At 39.9% G+C, this 22,231-nt stretch overlaps 1 protein-coding gene across 2 annotated transcripts in view; it reads left to right on the top strand.

Annotated features, from left to right (window-relative positions):
- The window catches only part of Opn5 (opsin 5), a 54,652-nt gene extending 32,674 nt beyond the window's left edge, over positions 1-21,978 (top strand). The window contains exons 7-8 of one of the 2 annotated variants that reach the window (XM_006524453.1): positions 2,461-2,518; positions 21,211-21,978. In XM_006524453.1, the coding sequence (XP_006524516.1) occupies positions 2,461-2,518; positions 21,211-21,288 (136 nt within the window). In that variant the 3' untranslated portion in view covers positions 21,289-21,978. The remainder of the gene's footprint in view (positions 1-2,460; positions 2,519-21,210) is intronic. The other variant, NM_181753.4, reaches the window with a different exon arrangement.
- The last annotated feature ends 253 nt before the right edge of the window (positions 21,979-22,231 follow it).

Genomic DNA, 22,231 nt, shown 5'->3' with positions numbered 1-22,231 from the left:
CTGTGTGGTCATCCTTTGGTAGTCTCTGTGTGGTCATCCTTTGGTAGTCTCTGTGTGGTCAGCCTTTGGTAGTCTCTGTGTGGTCAGCCTTTGGTAGTCTCTGTGTGGTCAGCCTTTGGTAGTCTCTGTGTGGTCAGCCTTTGGTAGTCTCTGTGTGGTCAGCCTTTGGTAGTCTCTGTGTGGTCAGCCTTTGGTAGTCTCTGTGTGGTCAGCCTTTGGTAGTCTCTGTGTGGTCAGCCTTTGGTAGTCTCTGTGTGGTCAGCCTTTGGTAGTCTCTGTGTGGTCAGCCTTTGGTAGTCTCTGTGTGGTCAGCCTTTGGTAGTCTCTGTGTGGTCAGCCTTTGGTAGTCTCTGTGTGGTCAGCCTTTGGTAGTCTCTGTGTGCACAGCAGTTTCCCATAGTCTGACTACTGAAAGGCAAATTAGTTGCTTAAATCCTAAGGATGAGATGAGTTGATAATAGGAAGTTGTAATAACTGAAGGAAAGGATGTGTGGGGAAGGCCGATGTGACCACTATGGATGGGCGGCCTTTCACACTGTTAGTAGTTCATGTCTTCTCTTTGGAAATGAACAGCTAAATCCAAATACAAACAAGTGTCTCTTCAGGAAGCAATAAAGCTTTGCCCTTATTAGCCCTTGAGTTTTTATTGTGAATGCAGGTAGGGAGAATAGAGAGAATCATGTTCACAGAGAATTTTGGGAGACAGTAACGGGGCACTTCTTTATTTAAAAATGAGAACATGACAGGGACCGCTAGAAGCACATTTCACCTAACTCAGAATTTTGCGACAGACTAGTTCTGTGATTTGCACGTTTATTCACAAGTGTGAACAGCACATAAATATTTAGCATCCAGCAAGGGAAAGAGGGACAGAAAGTGACTTTGGGCCACAAGGCTTTAGGAAACTCAGTCAAGCAAGAGACAGCTCAGTTTGCTTGTTCTCATTAAATATTTATATGAAATACAGTGACTGTTTTTCTGAATAGGACTAAGGCTGGTTCATTCCCCCCCAGTTTCTGCTTCCTTTGGGGAAGCTGGCATTGGGGCTGAGGCAGTGAAGAGACTCTGGATTCTACAGGCTGAAGCGGCTCTCAGGAAACCATTTTGAAGAGGTGTTGAGCTGTAGGCTTTAAAAGGGTCTGTTCCAGAGTAGAGCAGATGGGTGGAAGGTGGCTATCAGAGTTTATCTTATAAATAAAGAGAATAAAATGAATTCTTGTTTATCTTTGTTCTTAAGAGGCTACGTGCTCCTAGGGTGACAGGAAGTGAGGTGACGCCAGTTCAGGGCAAGTCACTGGCCTGAAATGAGGTTAACTGAGGATATCTTTGCTCCTTCTGTTTCTGGGATCTGAACTGGATTTGCTTTGAAGAAGAAAACCATTGAATTCAAATAGAAAAGCTACTGGATCGAATGCGAGGTTGTGAAAATAAATTTTGAGTTAATTTGAACAGTCCCAGCAAAGTAAAACGGAACTTTCCCTTTCCACAGCCAAGCTCCCCGAAGTTTTGGCAGAAGGTAATGAGTCAGTCAAAAAACAAAACAGACCCTAAAATCCCTAACATAGAGAAGACTCCTACTTGAAACGACACAGCACTCTTCACTCGGGTGTCTACATGTAGCCTCTTGTGGCTGAGTAGTGGAGTTATCCCAGGAACTCTGAAAACCTCACCAGCAGAGACTGGCTTTTCACTGGTCCAGGCTGTACTGGTGTTTCAGCCTTTTGACTGACCGACTCTCTCTCCCAGGTGGTTCTCATTACAGCCGTGTTTGGAAGATGATAAAAAGAGGCTGAGGAGGGAGCGCTGGCAATGGAGGGCAGAGTTACAGTTCTTTGCTCGCAGAGACCTATGAGGTCATCTGTGGCTGCTGACAGGAGAAATAGACTTCATATGCTTGCACAGAAAACAATATCCAAAGACTCAGTGGGCTGTGCTATATGGGATGGAGGCCTTTCATGTTTCGAATACTTCAGATGGTTGAGGCCCAAGGGAAAACAACACCCTAAATCCTGGGATGCCTGTTAACCATTAAGTCTCCTTGACTGCCCTAATTTGCAGGCTGCATTTCCAGATGAATGAGTGCAATGAATTACAGCTTTTATATCACAGGGAATGAGCTGCAAAGTGGAGGCCTGTATGTGTAAAGCTTTGCCCAAGAGATACTTTTCTTTTCATTTTGAATATTCTGAATTATTAGTTTTCTTCTCCTTTAAGCTGAACTCTTATGTTGATAGTCTTTTTCCCCCAACAAGTTTTTTTTTATACTACTTTATATGAAATAGGTTTTTAAAAAACTTTTATACATGTATACAATACATTTAGGTCACACCTGCTCCCCCAGGCTCCTCCGAATAAGTGGTAACAGTAGTTAAGGTGACATGATAATATGTGCTCATGCACATACATACATGTACATGTGTCTGTCTATATGCATTTTCATGTCTCTCCTTTTCTTTCCAGGCTGCATACTGTAACCGCAGTCAGGAAGTCTTCTGCTGTGCTGGAGATCCATCCAGAGGTATGAAGATGGACACAGCATCACTCATGGACACACTTTTTCACATCCTTGCCTCTCCACTCTTCCTAACATTCAATTGTGGCCTCACTCTTGCCTTTATATTATATTTTTATATTTTGTATATTTCCCCTCTTTTTCTCGAATCCAGGGTTTGTTAGGAAATTGCAAATGGAAACTAGGCTAGGACTTTCTGAATATTAGGAAGGACATCTTTGATATTCTCTTTTCCTTATGATAAACCTATCCTTATGCCAAACAGGATTTGCCTGAGATATTAAGAAAATGTTTACAAGTTTTATTTATTAGGTATTATTTTTACTTTTACCATCCTGACATCTTTTTTTATCATTAACACATTGCCATCATATCATTACCTCCTCCTTCTCCCGCTCCTCTTCTTCTTCCTCCTTCATTTCTTAGTGTAGGGTCAGGGATGCTGTGTCTGCGGTTTACTTAGGCAGCTGATCACTGGGATAGTGTGGGGCCATTTGGTAGGACTAGGTCTCAGGACTCTTCTATTCTATGGTGGCTGAGTGCTGAGTTCTATGCTGGTAGTGATGGGAAGTAGTCCTCAATGGAAATCAGCTTTGTCTGAAACCCTTAAATGTTTTTCTTGCATCCCTGAATCTGAATAAAAAATGATTCCCATTGATGGCTGCTTCATTCATTTGGGTTTTTATTAGGTTCTGACTACTTGTATATAGTGGACGGGCTAGGGCATTACCAGTCCTCATTACCCAGGGAAGGAATTTACATAAGTACTGCTTGTAAGTGCTGTTAATTTTCTTTGCTTGTTCTTTGTGGCCTTGGTTCTTCTTCTTTTTGTTCATTTCATTTCAACAAGTACCTCTTGAAGCCTGAAGTTAAAGTGTGAAGTACAAGTGTGAATGAGAAGGCAGGATTTCAAAGACAGATTTGTGTCCTATAAAAGCTAAGGAGAAGAATAAGGCATGCAGATACTAGGTCTAGATAAGCATTTGCTTCATCAGTGTTCCTTTGATTTTTCTCTCCTGTTGACTGAGGAACAGGCCCAAGCAGGTATTCTCCCTGCTTCTGCATCCCATCTCCCTCTGAGTCTCCCATGAACACAGCCTTGCCCAGCAACCTTGTTTCTAGTCTTCTGAGAACAGCTAGCAAGAAGAGGGAGAAGTGAGTGGCCTCTCCACTGTACTGGTGATCTATTTACTCATTGCAGTTGAAAGTTTATAGAGAATCAGCCAGTTTCTCAAGGCTCAGCCTGTTGTGTCTGACACCTTCAGTTCCTCCGGATTTATTTACCTTGAGGGTTGCAATAGGGATGAAGAAGGGGTTCATGTACACTGTTGGCTTGAGATAATTGTTAAGTAGATGCAATAAAACAAGCTGTGTGATTAAAGCAAAAAAAAAAAAAAGTTCACAGCTCTGCCTGGGTCTTAGAGTTACTAATTTAGGACCGAGGAAGGACATAATTGTCAGGAGAAAGGAGAGGAAAGCTACTTCTGGACAGATGTGTAATTATAGAAATGAGGGAGGAACCTAGATGGGGGGAGCACAGGTTTAGAGCACAGGCTCACACTGCCTGGGTTTGCAACCCTAATTCAGTGCTTTTGGCAGGCTTGCAAAAAGGGAAGAGGAAACAATACCATCAAAAGGTAGTTTGAGGTGTAGTGAATAAGAAAGGTACCATTCAGGACCCTACCTGTCAGGGAGGATGCAGTACCAACATGTTAACTATTGCTCTTATGATTAAAGTAGGGGTGATGCTTAGCAGAAAAGTGGGCAGCAGTTGTTCTGCATAAACTGACCAGGAAGTTATGGTGTTTGTAATTTCTAGAACTACTAACCAATAGTCTGGTGGCATGGTGGAAGGTGGATTACTTGGTTGGGAGGGAGGGAGATGGTTGTACATTCTCACACTTATTGGGCTTTGGAAAGAAATGATAACTTATGAGACCTTGGATGAAGGAGTGGCCAGGGCCATGGGGATGAAAACAAAGCTTGAAAATGTCTTAAGAAAAAGGAGCCCTTGGCAATTGGTTGCACTGTGATAGAAGAGTTAAGAAGGGCTTTGGGAAATCTGCCTGGGACATAGTGCAGATAAAGAAGAAGAGCTGATTTCAAAAGACCCGAAAGGATTAAGGCACAGAAGGTGTCTTGAGGAGATGATCTTAGAGGAGGGTGAAGGGCGAGATGGGAGGGATGAGTCCACTCATGCCAGTGTAATCTACCAGGGGATGTTAACAGTGACCTTTGCAGGAGTCCTTAAACGTAGAGTCCTTAAACGTAATTTATTAACTAAACCGTGGACTTTAACACAGCTTTAAAAAGCATGTATGAAAAAGGATTAACATGGTGACAAAGGAAAATAGAGTTAAAACATTAGGGAATTTTGGGGAAAATATCGTGGCATTGGTTTTTCCTACCAATTCAAAACACACAATTTAAATCCCGTGTGCTCGGCTTCCATAAGTTTTTGTGATACCGTCGGAGCTAGAAGGATCTAGAATTATCATAATGATTGATAAAGGAAAGAGAGTCGATCCTTGGGGTAGAATGCAGTAAGAAACAGGAGTTATTGAGGCTTGGCTCCATAAGCCCAGACTCTCAGTGGCTTCCCCCTGAGCTGGTGTTGCTTGCCCCAAGGCATCCAATGATTCAGGGAAACAAACAGTGTCTTACCAAAAACTTCCCCAGTTCTCAATCCCAGATGCTATTTGTGCTGGTAGTGTGCATGCCTGTGTGTTAATAACATCTGAATCTTTGAACAGACTGCATATTCTGTTTGGGCTCTTGGTAACTGACTCAGTGCTTGTCACTTGAAGGACACTTGAAAGGTAAATGACTAGAATCAAGTGGGTAGCTATCAGGTTTTGGAGAGTCCAGGAAAAAAAGAGGTAGACTCTTAAATAGAAAATGTAAAATCCTAGAAAACTGGTTTATTCATAATAATAATAATAGTAATAATAACAACAACAATAATAATAATAATTATTATTATTATTTCTAAGTATCCAAAGCTGTTTCTGATTCACCTCATACCTGTCTTATGTTAAAACTACAGGCATGTGTTACCATATCCAGACAGTTCTTAATTTAAACTGCCTTCTTTCAATGGGCAACCATTTAAATGTAGCTTTATTCCAGTAAAATAAAATGAACAGATGAGCTTATGAAAAGAGATTAAGAACAGAAATGTTCCATGAACTTGAAAATTTGATTTTCAAGAACCATGGTAAAATCCAAAAAACAACAACAAAAAATAGATTATTTTTGGAGTAAGGCAGCAGGAATGTATTTTGGCGTAAAACTCTATTTGATCATTCACATGCAATTTTATTAAGAGTCGAGTATTAAACTTATTGTAACTCAGTTGGTAACTAAATATTTTATTTTATTTAATTTTTCCTTGAAGAAAAACAACCATGCTCTTGCCTTTTATCATCTGTAGTGCCTTGACCAGACTCTGAAGAGGCCTACTTCCTTTAAGTCAGGGCAAACAGAAGAAAAGACAAAGCGGAGGAACATGGCAGGAAACATGTCAGCAGGCTAGAAGTGGCCGTCTCTAGGTGATAGGTCCTCTAGAGGAAAAGGCTAGTGAGGGAGTGTCCATCAGCTTTGGATTCACAGCTCATTGTGGTGTGATGGAACCAGGCTTCATTGTCCAGAGGAGCAAAGTGATGACCCTATTCATTTGCCTGTACTTTTGATAGTGTTCTTCGTTGTACATATTAATCGGGCTCAATCTTGCCTCTCTTTAGCCATTCCTTCTCCTTTCCCCATTGCTGGTTATCACTGTTTTACATTCAGGTTTACTTTGATTTTAACTGTCACACATGGGAGATTATTTAACTTATTTAAGTCATTGTCATATACCCCAAGTATAGCTAGTTTGTTGCATGTGACAGGATATTGATTTTCTTTTTTCTTTTCTCTTTTTTTTTTGTTTTTTAAAAAAATTTATTAGGTGTTTTCTTCATTTACATTTCCAATGCTATCCCAAAAGTCCCTCATACCCTCCCCCTGACTCCCCTACCCACCCACTCCCACTTCTTGGCCCTGGTGTTCCCGTGTACTGAGGCATATAAAGTTTGCAAGACCGATGGGCCTCTCTTTCATATGCAGCTAGAGACACGAGCTCCGGGGGGTACTGGTTAGTTCATATTGTTGTTCTACCTACAGGGTTGCAGACCCCTTTAGCTCCTTGGGTACTTTCTCTAGCTCCTCCATTGGGGGCCCTGTGATCCATCCAATAGTTGACTGTGAGCATCCACTTCTGTGTTTGCTAGGCCCCAGCATTGATTTTCTTTATGGAAAATAATATTTCAGGTGTACCACAGGCACCTCTCACTACATTGTCCTTATCCATGTACCTGCCTACAGGTACCTTGCTCCATTGCTTCTGTACTGTGCTACTATAAACAATTTGCATGCTTCTTGTGAAAAGGTAGCAAAAGGCAAGTGTTTCAGAAGCCAATGGGAATTCAGTAAGACAACATCAGTTAGCATCAATAGCCTAACATCTCAAGCTACTAGTGTATTCTACCAAGAAAACTCTATATTACCACTGTGGTTACTATGCACTTGAACATTTTGCTTTTTAAAGATTGTATAACTTTCAACATGCATATTCACAGGTCATAATAAGGTGTGGGATATATTCTGAAAATCATTCTACTGCACAGATTGGAATTAAAACAACACATGTGTGTATCTAAATGACCTTTCTCAGTTACTTTAAATATCTGTTCCTTATCTCCAATCTCCAGTCATCATATCTCAAGTGCATTATGAGATTTGGAGTAGACAGATGTATATCACATAAAATATAACTGAGAGAAAAATCACTCTATGTTGTACAAGGACTTCATTGATTCTAGTTGATTTTGGTTTCAATGTTGGTGAACTCTACCTAGATAAATAGCACATGTACTCATTTATCCCAGCTAGGAGGTGTTTGCAATACATAGTGACCTGAAAATATAAAAGAAGGGGGCTGTGTTTTCAATCTTTTAGGAGTTGAATGTGAGCATCAGAAAATACTGCCAACTCTCTGTACATCTATATATATCATCTATATCTCTATGGCTGTATTACCTACATCTATGTCATGTAACAGACGATTACAACTACAGTAGTTTTTTTTTTTAAGTGGGCTCCTCTGGATTCCATTAGAGTTTACTTGAGAAACTGAAAGATAATGGGACACTTCTCTGCTCAACAGAAGGGGAGAGAGCTGTGGAATGATTGTGAGGGCATCTGAAGCTCAACCCCTATGGTGCCATCAACAATGATGAATATGATCTGGAAACTATGTATGTGGGTGTTCACATTTGAACTTTATGACTTAGTATTCTTCTCCAGGACACAACAAAAATGAGACTCACCAGGTAATCAGGGACCTTGTAATTTACACATTTTTCCTTGAAAACAGAGATAAAGTATAGGAACTAGAGCATAGGAGTTCAGAGCACAGCTTTGGACTTAGCCTTACCTGATACCAAATATATCAGATGGGTGGGTAGGTGGCCTTAATTCTCCATCTCTTCAGTTGTCATAGCTAGTGAACAGGGACAGCCTTCTAGCATCATGGCTCGTTTTAAATTCTTGCACAGCCTATAAGAATCTTAGTGGGATTCTTGAGAGGATAGAATGAACAGAATGTCCAAGTGTTGTCCTTATGAGAAGAACTACTTCATTTGCACAATATCTATATAGATATCTACATGGATAACATAAGTTACAGGATGTCTGGAACGTATAGGTCTGGATGGTGCTCACTCTGTTTGATGAGATGAAAAGCAACAGGACCCTGGAAATAGACATCTGTAATTCTTCCACAGGGCATCACTAGTGTTAGGTCTTAGACCAGAAAAGGTGATTCCTGTATAAGCTGCATTTGGAGGTGCAGGAAATCAATCAGAGGAGTCCATTCCAGTTAGAGTTTCCAGCAAGGATAAAGGGGTTCGACAGTCATGCCTGATAGATGAACCACAGTGTGCTTTGGTAACACTTTGCTGAGTTATCACAATTCCATACCATACATGCACATGAGAGCCACAATCACAAATGTTATTTGGCATTAAAGATAGTTCATAAATTCTCACTTATCTCTGCTTCCTATCTGGAGAGTATAGTTAAATCAGAGAAGAAACTGACCCTGTGTTATATGCATGTCATCTTAGAACTCAGGAGGACATGATAGGGGGATTGTGAATTTTATGCTAGGCCAGGCCTCATAGTGAACATAACGAACATATATACGCAACAACAAAATAAAACAGCAAAGATTGCTTTTGAAGGTCTATCCAGGAATCTTAATCTACTAGTATCTTTGATAATGTGATTTAAAATTTCCTCACCCAAAATATCATCAGCACACGGTTTGGATATTTCCCAAGAGCTGATTAAAAATGTAGAAATAAGATGGCATGATTGACTTATTCAGAATCTATAACTTCATAAAGCGACATGGGTAGCCAATGACGTTGGTTAAGTCAATGATTCTCTTATGAACCACATGGTTTCCCCACTGTGTGTGGAGACAACCAAAGCTTACCTAAGCATCTCAATGAAAAGACAGGTGTGTGGGACAGAGAGCTGCTGTGGTGAAAGTGTTGATGGATCCAGGGAAGAATGTTCTATGAACAGAACACTTTCTTTAGTGTGTTTCACTAGGACAAAGGGACAGTACAGCAGCAGGTGTCTCAGGACGACCTTTGTGGAGGGAAATCTTTGTGGGAAAATCTAGTTATATCCTCATGGAGGCAGGGAAGCAGAGAGTGAATTGCATAGGTGAGCATTTTTCATATACAGTTGTTTATGGGGATTATCTACTGCTCTGAGCTTGATGGTTCAGAAGGGATTTTTCCCCCTATTTATCCAAGTTCTATTTCCCTATGTGTTTTCCACTTTGAAGGTGCCATTTGCTTCTAATGCCCTCCTGACCCACATACACACAGTTCCAAAATGAATAAAATCTAACCTATCAAAGGAAGAGTAAAGCACATATCCATTTGGAAAAAAAATGAGCCAGATTTTCCACCAGATTGATTAGAATTTGCTTCAGAGCTATGCATTTTGACATTCTATGCATGTAGAAACCTGGTTATAATTTTTAGAGAAAGGTGCCCACTAGTCCATTCTGGGAATATAGATTGTAACTCATTGCCTTAATGGCATTATTCTCTACTGCCAACCCTCTAAGATATTTCATCAACATGTGCATGGTAAAAGTATCTGTCTAATGTCCCATGACAGGGCATTATACGTTTCCTGAAAAGTTGCTTTGGTGCTGTGTCTGGGGGATCAGAAATACTTAAATAATTCTGAAGGTTAAGGCATTTCTTCTTTGCTGTCACAGGCAGGTGATAGGAGAGAGAAAGGTGGAACAACGGAGTCCACATTCAGCAGTTTAGTGCCTTCGTTTCATTTAGCATTGAAGGGATTTCATTTAACACGGCACTTAGCTAACAGTTTATCAATCAATACAAGTAATTTTCAAGTAGTAGAAAGCCATTCTTATCAGTGAGGCTGTTGCTGTGTCTGGTGGTTCAGTGTCTCACAGAGAATTTCAGCTGAACTTCTGTGCAGCAAAGTGCTTAACATTATTGGAGAAGCTATATATTCCCAGGCCCACTCCACTGCTTTTACTTCTGATGGCAGTCATGGATAAGAATTATGGGAAATAAGGGCTAGTGAGCTCCAGGTGACAGCCGATGATATTGATTTCAGTGGGTACACATGGTCACTGTGCAGTCTCATTACTGACAGAACACAATTAAAGGTTTTGTAAGAGGCTGAAACTCAGGATGCTCACCAAGTAGAAAATTTCTTCAAGGAAAATAATAACATCTACAAGCTCAGCACCTGCTGTGTTTTCATTTGTTCCAGAAGTCTGCAAACCACAGCCCTCGGGCCAAACCTAACTCACTGCCTATTTTCAGAAATTTCAAAATTGTATCGGCGCACATCCATTCATCTCGATATTGTCCATCAATGCTTGCTCTTTTGAACAGTTGAGAGACTCTATGTTGCAAAAAGTTTTGAACTCCATAACCTTTATCTTAGGCTTTATAAAATACATACTTTTATAATTTGTAAAAATCTTTGCCCAAATCATCTTCATTGTCTTAAAAAATTGAGGAGACATTGTTTGCTCTTGATCAGAAAGCAAAGACAGAGAACTGATATAGTCTGCCCGCTGAAGAACTGGGCTTCCCCTCTCGCAGTCAGTCTGTGACATCCATATTCTGCTCTATGATTGACAGATTTATTCTGTATTGATATTTTCTTCTTTTCCCTTTGCTTGCTTTAAAATACACATCACTTTCCCTTACGACACTTTTCTCTCCACACTTGAGTTCCAAATGCAATGGCAAATAAGAGCTGACTACCATTCCCTTTAAAATCCTGTACACCAAGCTTTTGGGATAAGGAATCGGTTGTATGGTGCTGCAGCCACAGCTAAGAATGGATTTGGGTAGATAACATTTATTGAGTGCTTTTCTAGAGGAGGTGAGTACAAAGCCAAGTGTGCTTATTGTATAAAAAGGAGTCATGGTGTGGCAGAACAAACATGAAGAAGTAGATGGCTACCTTACATCAGAGGAGATGCTATGATTGACATTACCAAGATGCCTTTAAGAATATAAAGGCACTGGTTGTTCTGAACCAATGGTGTGGGGAGGGGATGGGACCCAGGGATGATCTTGGAATAGGAAGTCTCAGGTAAGAGTTGTTCCTTAATACTCTTTGGGAGAGTAGTACAATACTTTGTGAGGATGTGCATGCTAATTCTTCTAGAACAGAGTTTTCCCAGGTACTGCCTAGTTTGGTAGGATCAGAGGCAAGGTTGATGAAGGTCTTCGAACACCATGCCACTGAGGCCAAATGCTTCCCTTGTTTCTAGCTCACGTGGGAAAGCATGAGTTTTTAGTGTATGTAAGTTATTTTTACATTTCCATTTTAGATGACAGATATACTGGGTCTTTGTTCTGTCCCAAATAAAACCCAATATCAGAATTTCCCATAATACTTATTCAACACGTGACTTGCCTGAACTCATTACACACTCTGTGGACTGGTGTCTTTGTGTCTATATTCAAGAGAATGTCCCAGCTAATTTTCCTCCATTCTATGATTTAAAAACATTGATGCCAGGTAAGGACTGACAAAGCCCCCAAGCATTGTGCCTGGCATGTAGAGGGAGGGTCATTGAAAATTAGAACTGTTTTGGAAATAAAGAGGAACAAGAGCTGTTATTTAACTGGGTTGAAGCCTAGGCATCAAAATGAATATCATGTGTTATTTAAAAACTCCAGGCTTCAGTTATTAACGCAAAGCAGCATTTCTTCCCTTCTCAATCAGAAAGTTGTCTATTTCAATTCATGGATTTGTCTAGGAGCTTCCCTTCTGTTCACCGTGAAATGAAACATGCCAGTCAGTTTGGAAACAAATGCCCAGTTCATTTCCCCAGGATTCAAAGCTATGCCCAGAACAGTAGGCTGCAATGTGTATTTATACATACTTATTGTCAAGAGTCTGATACACAAGATGGCCTGCTTCCAAAATCAATGTAGCAAATGTGACATGGAATCTGGCACAGGACAATTTAGTTTAATTAAGAAATCTGTTCTTTGGGCAGATTGTATATTAGAGAGCCACTAGGAAGACCTGTTTAGGAATCACCATCATAAAGATGATTGCTCCCCCAAATCCCAGAAAGTGTTATTTGGCTTTTTTTTTCCTTCCAAAAAATCACTTCATATGTTTGTTGATCAAATGAAATTCTTAGATTTCACAGTGTCACAACTTCACTGTCATTTAAAGTGGGACAAGAGGCCCCCCCCCATATGTGCTTAAAGGACAAGCATAAGGGCATAGCTTTCTTTGACTGTTCCGTACTCACCAGAGAATAACATAGAGCTTGTTCTAACTCCATCTGTGTCTTAAGCAACAGGCATATTGGAACAAACGTTGCTAAAGAATTTATCAAACATAGGTTCCACTCCAGGTTAGTTTAATCACCTCGGTCCATCACCAACTGGCTTGTATCATTGAGTAAGAAGATGTTTGTCAAATCCTCAAGGTTCCTATTCTCTAACAAGAAAGGCTAAGTTGGGGAATGGAGAAAGTTGGCTCTCAAGGAGGAAGTGTGGCTTCTTCAGAATATTAAAGAATAAATTAAACTTCTACCATAGGCAGAGGGACAGAAACTTGTCTCAGAGGGGCCTGACCAGTATCTGGAGAACTCATTGTGCTTAATAGATTCATGAGAATGTAGAACATCAGATGGTTCAGGTGACCACAGAGGAGGTATAGGACAAATTTGTAGTCTACTCTACAAAGGATGGATTTCATTCCTTTCAAAAGAAAAGGAGCCTGAAGTCTAACTGAGGTCACTAGAAGGGTCAGAAAGGGAGTTGGGTGAAGGCATGCAAGACTAACTAGGCAAAGGGAGAGTTATGAGAGATGCTGTCTTTGAGAAGTCGACCCCCACACAGTCTGTATCCATTTGGCATCTATATGGAGCATTTACGGTTGCATTTACCTTTTGCTTTTCTCTGAAGTCAAAATTTTGCTTCCACAAAATGGGAAATGCCATTGAAAATGGCACAACTTAAAATATTTACATAGTGTCTATTATATGCTGAGAAAGTTGCTTACAAAAGTTAGTTTTCTGATCTCTAACCTGTATCCTTTTTCTCCTGGTTGAAGAAAGAAAGTAATGAGCAATATAAAACAGTGGCATTGCCTAGCAGCATTAAAACCCATTATTTTATTTTAAAACAGCAGCAGTGTGACCGAGTGCTAGATGCCCACCTTTCTAGGGCTAGCAATGAACACCCACGCCTAGTGAATAAGGACCCACATTTTTGCCAACCTAGTTTTGCAAAAGCTCAGTTGGAAAGCCCGACTAAGGGTATCAGGCTGTGTGTCCATCTGCGGTAGCTTCAGGTCATATCTGGAATATGACTTGTTTTAATCATGTAGACATGGGTGTAAATCGGTGAAAATGTATTTTTGTGACTGGAAGTGCAGTGTGGATTCATGCAGGTAGAAGTGTTACTTCTGAAAGCTGAATTACTTGTTTTTAAGACCCCCCCAAAGGATGCACCCACATAAGTCTTTGGAGAAATTGCAGTTAGAGCATGTCAACCTGAATTTGGGTTCATGTATTCTGGAATTGGAGAGCTATTATCTCAGTGACTTAATACAGCAGGTTTTTGTTTTGTTTTGTTTGTTTGTTTTTGTTGTTGTTGAGTAAACTAGAACAAAAGTGTCTTCCCTAACTTTAGAGGTAACTCTTGGTGAAGAAGAAAGTCATTATGCCTGGCTGGGGATGAGAGGGAACAGGGATTTTTAGAGTCAATGTGCCACGTAAATCTTGATTGGATTATAAGCACAGACTAGATGAATGGGAACGGCTCTCTGGGAGACTGTGAAATTGGCAAATTGGGAAATCACCAATGCAGGAACACAAACCTTGGTAGCAAGCAGGTCAGGGAATGCATTGAAGTGAGTTTAAACTGTATGATACATGATTCACGTATCCATGTATGTTAATTGCTCATATGATTTGGAACAAACGGGCAGTAAGGGAGAATTTGTTCAAAAGACCAAAAGTGATCTCTTCTTGCTGATTTCACTTTCAGTAGCAAAGATAATTCTGATAAAGAATTAACACCTTGGCAAGGGAAATGGATTCTGGTTCAGTTGAAAGTGCCTTAGGATTCCCTGGCAGCTAGGAACCTGGACCTCCCCAAAGATTGCTGCAGTTAGAACAAAGACTAGACACAGGCCTTCAGTTAAGTTTACTATCGCACAGGCACTAATGACAACGGTAGTACTGTCAGACTTTACTTGGCTTTGACTATAGTACTGTATTTGACAGGCAGGCAAGAGAGAAGACTTAAGTTGAAGATGCCACTTATAATATAAACCACTTTCACAGAAAGGTTCAAATCATGACTAGTGATGCTTCCCGCCCTCCACATACCCTCTATAGACTATGTTGTCAGCATGGATAACTTCTTTTGGTTTTAAACCAGGAGAAGGGTTCACCACCCCCCCTCCCAGTTTATTAAAGAAGCAAGTCATTTATCTTTACTTGACTAACCATTCCAGGAACGAACAGGAATGAGCAGGAATTCTAGGGCAGTAGCCATTTCTCTTAGATTTGTTGTATATATTAAAAGTCTGTGGCTGGTGGGATGGCTCAGAGGCTAATGCCTACAACCAAGCCTGCTCAGCTGAGTTTGATTCTCAGGATCCATCCTGTGGAAGGAGAGAACTGACTCAGGCACATTTTCCTCTGCCCTCTACTTGTATGCCGTGAGATATATGTGCCACCCCTACTCCATCTCAAGCATACAAACTAAATAAATAAAATGTAATACACTAAGGAAAGTTACAGTCTGTCTGTATGTACACACACTCTTTTCTGGTTTATTTAACGTGTTTTCTAAGATGTTCATGGAATTTTAAAAACCTGCATAAAAGAGGAGGAATAGTGTAAATAGTGTAATGAGCTATTTTGTGTTAATTATGCAGCTTGTAAGTGCACACAGCCTTTCTACTTTCATGAGTCTGCCTAGAGGACAAGTAAAAACAGGAATTTCCCAGGAAGGAAACAGATCAAAGCGTCTTGAAATTCAGTGAATTCAAAACAAAACTAGATGCACCCAGCCCTTTCTTCACTGTTTCATCTCTTCATAAGTTAAAAATGTTTCCAAATTAAATTTCTTTGTGTTTCAAGGTGGGGAGCACATTGCCACAGCATGCATGATAGCTCACAGGAGTTGGGAGTTGGTTCTCTACTTCTTTCACACAGGTCTCTGGGATTGAACTTAGGTTGTCAGACATTGTCAGATGCCTTCACCTGCTGAGTCCCTTTGCTGTCCCTCTTCTTCATATTTTTAGGAGCTTAACATCATAGTGTTCAAAAGATCTGATTGGTGAGAGCAATATTTCTCAAAGCATGACCTTGTGATCCAGTTCTGCAAAGCTTCTGCAGGAAGAAAGAGTTTTAATCTTTCAACATATCATGCAAAGAGTAGATAACATGCTTCCAGTTTGAAGAGTTGGCCTGTGTACTAATGGTTCTGAGCGCATTGATGATCTCCACATAGGACTTTATCAATTTCTAAACTTAATTGATTCTGGATATTCTTATTGCTTGGAGGATCATAGTGTAATGAGCTATTTTGTGTTAATTATGCAGCTTGTAAGTGCACACAGACTTTCTGAAGACATTAGAAGAGATAATATTTATAACTCTGAGCAGGCACCCACTATGTGCTGGATTCAATGCTAAAGCCCGTTTTACTACTGAGTTCCTACATTTAGTTCTTACTTATGGTAGTAAAATTCATTGGCATTTACTCATGAACGTATCACCCCATTTCAGAAGAGGAAATGGAAACTCAGAAAATGCTCCTGTAGCATGTGAACATGTGCAGGGCTTTTGGAGGGCTGTGTGGCACCTGCTGAACCTGAGTTCTCAACTATCACACTGCATGTGACAGGGAGTTAACAGCAGCTGATGACCCGAGGGACCTCTGGAGGTTCTGACATACTTCATGTTTCTTGTACTGACAAGGTACAACAAAAAACATTAGGCCAGAGCCACTAGGGTTTCATTTAACAGTAATGTTTCTCATTTCTATCATACTGTGTGCTCTTGTTAAAGCTCCTTGTTTTAAGTCAGCTTTCCAATGCCTTGTGAATAGGGGAGGAAGGACAGGGTTTCTTGTTCAGCAGCTAAAGCAGAGAATGGGTATGCCTTACCCAAGGTCACAAGTATAGAGTGGGACTGAAATTAGAACCTGTTATGTCTGGGAAAAGTTTCTTTTGGATGTATAGTGAGTACTCTGTTCATAAGTAGAATGGTCCCAGAAACCTATAAAGTTCTAGCTGATATGATGGGAAAGGCTGAGGGGTAGGGTGAAGTAAATGTTCTACTGGGAATACTTTTCTCAGAATCTCTTAGAAGCAGGAGTGTATACTTTTGTTAGCATTTAAGGAAATCTGTAGATAACCTGTCTATGCAGAATCTACCAGTGGCTAATTAATGGAATTATCCATGAAGTAATTTGGAAAGGACAGAATAAAATTATGAAAGAGACATGTGTCACCCTTATTATTCCCTCTTCAATGCCACTAGACAGCATGTTAGTTATATTATTTGATGAGTACAAACCTATGCAAAAACTTAGAAGTATACAAGTCTGCTCAATGCCTCATGGGAAGTAGGACAGTTGTAGACTAGCTACAAAGAACTAAGGAACAACAAAACAGAGCTTGTGCAACAAAACAAACTAAAACCCAAACCCAAAATATTCAAAACTCTCTAATTCACTGGGCTTTTATTATGGCTGAACTATACCCGCATGGAGATAGGGACCACTTGGCGGCAAGGTGGTTGCTAAGAATGAATCTTAGCAGTTCATTCAAGTAGGTCAAGGTGAGTAAGTGTGATTGTTCTCTCCCCACCTGCTTGCATTTCTAAAGGTAGTTCAGTAAGCTTTAGAGTTGTACTCATCTGGGCCATAAAATATATAATAAGTAATCATTTATTGCAGATGATTAAAAGGGAATGTCTCTAGGTAGGTTAGAAGAGGAAAAGTACAGACTGAAGCTTCTTGATCCAATTATATTATATCTACTCTCATAATTATGAGAGTCATGAACATATAGCTTTTTCGTTAAAAGATGCTACGAACAAAATATAGTAGATAGCACCAGTTCCCCTGAATGTTTTCCTGGAGTGAGGGCTTGCTTTTCATGTTTGTACAATGAATCCTTGAGAGACTTTCTCAGTCTCTTTGAGCCTTGGTGTGCTTATCTGAAAATTGGGATATAACCCTTAAATTACTTTTTGGTTATTAAATGACTTAACACGTGGAGATGCTAAGTTCTCCATGTAATTATAAATGGGGCCAATGAAGCCAGAACAGAGGAGTCGTCCCAGTTACCTTCTCCTCAGACTTAGTGAACAGCACAGTAAGGCTGCAATGGAACTGGAGATGACACCACGAGTCCAGGCTTTCTCTCTTCCAGAACTCTTGGGAATTAAATTGTGTGTTTTATAAACTGTTCCTCAAATGTCTATCATCACACAATATTATTATTTAGGAAAAATGGAACCTATATTCCACAATACTATTATTGAGAATAAAGGGGTATATGGGGGAACCGCCATTCACACAAATACTACACTAATACACACACTACTCTCACATATGGCTATTCCTCATACACAAATACATTTTAAAAAAGAGGAAGGGGGAATATATCCCCTTCTTCCCAAAACAAAGGGGAATGCATGAATGGAAGTCTGGGGACACATGAGGACAGGGTGTGTAAGGCTATAGCTTATAGTTTGTTGGAGAGATAGGCAGAATAAAAAATAAAAGATGAAGTGTTTGGCACTGTGAGGTCCAGAGGGGCAGGTGGGAGTTAGTCCTTGTTGTATTAAATATTTAATCTCAATCTCAATTTTGATCATTCAGTTTTCAGATAAAAGACATATAACCTTTATGTTTGTAATCCCAGATAAAAGATACTTAAATTTTATATTTATAATAAGCATTTAATGTACTAGAGCTGGGCAGATATCTACCCTCTAAGCTATCATGTCTCTTTCCCTGCCAATAACCCTGAATTATAACTTGCCATGTTCCACCTGGGCTGATCTTAACTCTAATTGGCCAGTCCTCATGGCCATGTTTCATAACTCACCTACACCATGGCGTTTTTTCCTTCCTTCTTCTCCTCCTCTCTCTCTTGGGGTCTCTTGCCTCAGACCCCAAGCCTGGGAACAAAAACTCAACCTATCTCTCTTCTATAGGCTATAGGTTGTAGGCATCTTTGTTCTCCAATCAGGGATAACTTAGGGAGCAAGGTTACATAGCCTCACTTGGCTCTATGTGAGAAGCTCCTTGCCCCTGGGGTCAACCAGGGCCAATATTTAGCATTACAATACATAGTAGCCGACCAAACCTCAATATTCCCAGATCTGAAAAGGAGCTCTGTAGTTCTTTGTCCCATAATTTCCAGGTGTTATCATCATACTATTCTGGATAGACTTGAGATTTGAGAATTACTAAATGTCCAAATACAGCAAGTTAGTAGTAAATAAGGCTGCTATGAACATAGTGGAGCATGTGTCCTTCTTACCGATTGGGGCATCTTCTGGATATATGCCCAGAAGAGGTATTGCTGGATCTTCCGGTAGTACTATGTCCAATTTTCTGAGGAACTGCCAGACTGATTTCCAGAGTGGTTGTACAAGCTTGCAATCCCACCAACAATGGAGGAGTGTTCCCCTTTCTCCACATCCTCGCCAGCATCTGCTGTCACCTGAATTTTTCATCTTAGCCATTCTGACTGGTGTGAGGTGGAATCTCAGGGTTGTTTTGATTTGCATTTCCCTGATGATTAAAGATGTTGAACATTTTTTCAGGTGCTTCTCTGCCATTCGGTATTCCTCGGGTGAGAAATCTTTGTTCAGTTCTGAGCCCCATTTTTTAATGGGGTTATTTGATTTTATGGAGTCTACCTTCTTGAGTTCTTTATATATATTGGATATTAGTCCCCTATCCGATTTGGGATAGGTAAAGATCCTTTCCCAATCTGTTGGTGGTATTTTTATCTTATTGACGGTGTCTTTTGCCTTGCAGAAGCTTTGCAATTTTATGAGGTCCCATTTATCGATTCTTGATCTTACAGCACAAGCCATTGCTGTTCTATTCAGGAATTTTTCCCCTGTACCCATATCTTCGAGGCTTTTCTCCACTTTCTCCTCTATAAGTTTCAGTGACTCTGGTTTTATGTGGAGATCCTTAATCCACTTAGATTTGACCTTAGTACAAGGAGATAGTACTGGATCAATTCGAAATCTTCTACATGATAACAGCCAGTTGTGCCAGCACCATTTGTTGAAAATGCTGTCTTTTTTCGACTTGAGGGTTTTAGCTCCCTTGTCAAAGATCAAGTGACCATAGGTGTGTGGGTTCATCTCTGGGTCTTCAATTCTGTTCCATTGGTCTACTTGTCTGTCATTATACCAGTACCATGCAGTTTTTATCACAATTGCTCTGTAGTACATCTTTAGGTCGGGCATGGTGATTCCACCAGAGGTTCTTTTATCCTTGAGAAGAGTTTTTGCTATCCTTGGTTTTTTGTTATTCCAGATGAATCTGCCGATTGCCCTTTCTAATTCGTTGAAGAATTGAGTTGGAATTTTGATGGGGATTGCATTGAATCTGTAGATTGCTTTTGGCAAGATAGCCATTTTTACTATATTGATCCTGCCTATCCATGAGCATGGGAGATAAGAAAAACACTTTAAAGAGGCAAAACATCAGATGAAACCAGGGAATCCCCAAAATGTTTCAGACTTTTCATCATTAGGAACAAGTAAAACTGGGTTGAATAGGGATAAAAGAGCCCAGATTGAAGACTTAGAGGTAGAATCTAGAGGAGGTCACCAGCAGGTATTGAGAAGAGCATATTTGTAAGATATTTCTAGAACAATCATATTTACAGGCTCCTGGATGCCAGATAATCAAATTTCTCTCCGTTTGCATTCTTCATTCCCCTTATCAAGCTCAACAGAGAGGGCGTGACAATTATTGATTATCACATAACATTAGCTCTTATCAACAGAGTATATTTATTAGGTGTCTTTGTTGGGGACAGTAAGGAAATCAAGGGAAAGAAGTGTGGTCTACTGTCAGAACATAGAAAGAGAGAGTCAAGGATGTGTGGTTAGATAAACAGCAACAGAAGACATGGAGTGAATTGAGAATATTGTATGCTTGCTGTGTATGGTCTTCTCTTGTGGAAGGATAAGGGAGGGGTGTCTGGAAAAGCTGGGTCTGAAGAGGTGATCTTGCCTCAGATATGTTTCTGCTTCTGCTTGGTGAGTGGAACACAGCGAAGGGCTAGGCTAGAATATCTAAGATTAAATCCACTGGAGGAAATGATTTGTTTTCAATCTTTTTAGGAGTGGCGTTTTCTTTACATGAAGTGCACTGTCTAAATTGTGAAAGGATAAGTAAATTCTATCATAAATGTACAATGTGTTTTTCTATTTCTTGGGAGAATTGAAGGAAAAATCTCTCTCTCTCTATCATCTCTATTCATCCATATACTTATCATCCATTCATCTATTTAAGTACATGCATATATATGTGTATATGTGCATATATATGTGTATATCTTTGCATATATATATGTACTTAATCCATCTCTCATCTAAAATACTTTTTAAAAATATATGGTAATAATTGCACTATATTTGAAGTTTTCTGAATAATTGACTATATTCTTGTGGTCACTGGTTTTATTTCAAAATCAGTCGAATGCCTTTACTCATTTTCTAGAGAGGCATTACACCATAGTTCATTCTAGTTTTAAGTTCAGCTGAGTTCAGACTCTATTCTTGAAGCTCCTTCTTTTGAACTGGGCTTCATCTGTAGTATCTTCCTGGAGTGTCCTAAGGTAAGCATTAAACATTTCTGCTCCAGTGATCATTGTTGAAATGCGGGCAAATCCATACAGATCCAAGTCTGGCTTCGGAGAGTGTGGGTCAGGGGTTGTAGACTATCTACAGCGTTCTGAGTCTGTGACTAGTAATGGGAAGCTGGTGAAGACAGCCTGACATTAGCAGACGTGCACCTCAAAAATGTTGTTGTTCTCTCAAACAGAGCAGTTCCAGATTTACTAGTGCCCATGTTATGGATGGAGAGAGTCACAGTAATGATGGTGACTGTGGCAAGAAATAAGCACCTGTGTTCTGAGGCCGAGAAACCCCGCACCTGTCCATCAGGGCTTCAGAAATAAGTGGCCAGCTTCAATATACTCTTTGAAATGCTGAAAAAAAAAAGCTGTAGTGTATTCTTTGCATTTGTTTTTAAGTTTGAGAAAACATATGGTCAGCGTTGACTGCAGTGTTGATATTGAAGTTTAATCATGAATACATAGCATGTGAAGTGTCCACTCTTTAGGCTTTATAAGACGATTAAAGTGTTCTAAGGAGAAAGCACATCCTAAGCTTGGGAAGTGCATCACCCCTTAAGCTTCCTATTCATCGTGATAGTAATGGAGCTTATCGATGCATTCATGACTGTGAACATGCCTTTGAAACTGTCAACCACTTCTTGTACACGGTTAGAATTTTGAACATTTATCTGGGAAGCTTCTAACAGCATACTCTGTCAAGTCAACTTGTACATAGTATTTGTAAGTACTCTCTATGAGAACATTCAGAAGATGTTTTAGTGTTTGACTCATTCACTTTGTCCCAGTTGTGTGTCGAACTGAAGAACAGTTTGTTGACTGTACTAGGAAAGAATGCATTAGTACTTTTCATCTCTGTCCATCTCTCTTTGCACACTGAAATAGTTTTCTTTTGAAGCCATAGCTGCTGTTCAAGTCCTTTTTTTTTTAAATAAAGAAAATATATTGCACCAACATTTTGAGCCATATTTCGTTTTATTGGAATTGCTTATTTTATGTCTCAAGAATCAACAACATTGTGAAGCTCTAACAGGACTAAAATGAAGGAACTTACATTAAGGGAATCAGCCAAATTGCACTGATTGTTTTTTTTCCATTTGTCCATAATGGTGATTGATATTAAAACCACCGGGCTTAGGAAAAAGAAATGCCCATTGATTGGAAATATTTCTTTCTTTTTTTTTTTTTTTCCTATTACGGAGTCTTGTA

The sequence above is a fragment of the Mus musculus genome, chromosome 17 (assembly GCF_000001635.26).
Source record: "Mus musculus strain C57BL/6J chromosome 17, GRCm38.p6 C57BL/6J".
Taxonomy (NCBI): Eukaryota; Metazoa; Chordata; class Mammalia; order Rodentia; family Muridae; genus Mus; species Mus musculus.
Note: the sequence above shows the minus strand (reverse complement) of the source record. Positions and strands in the feature narration are given on the sequence as shown.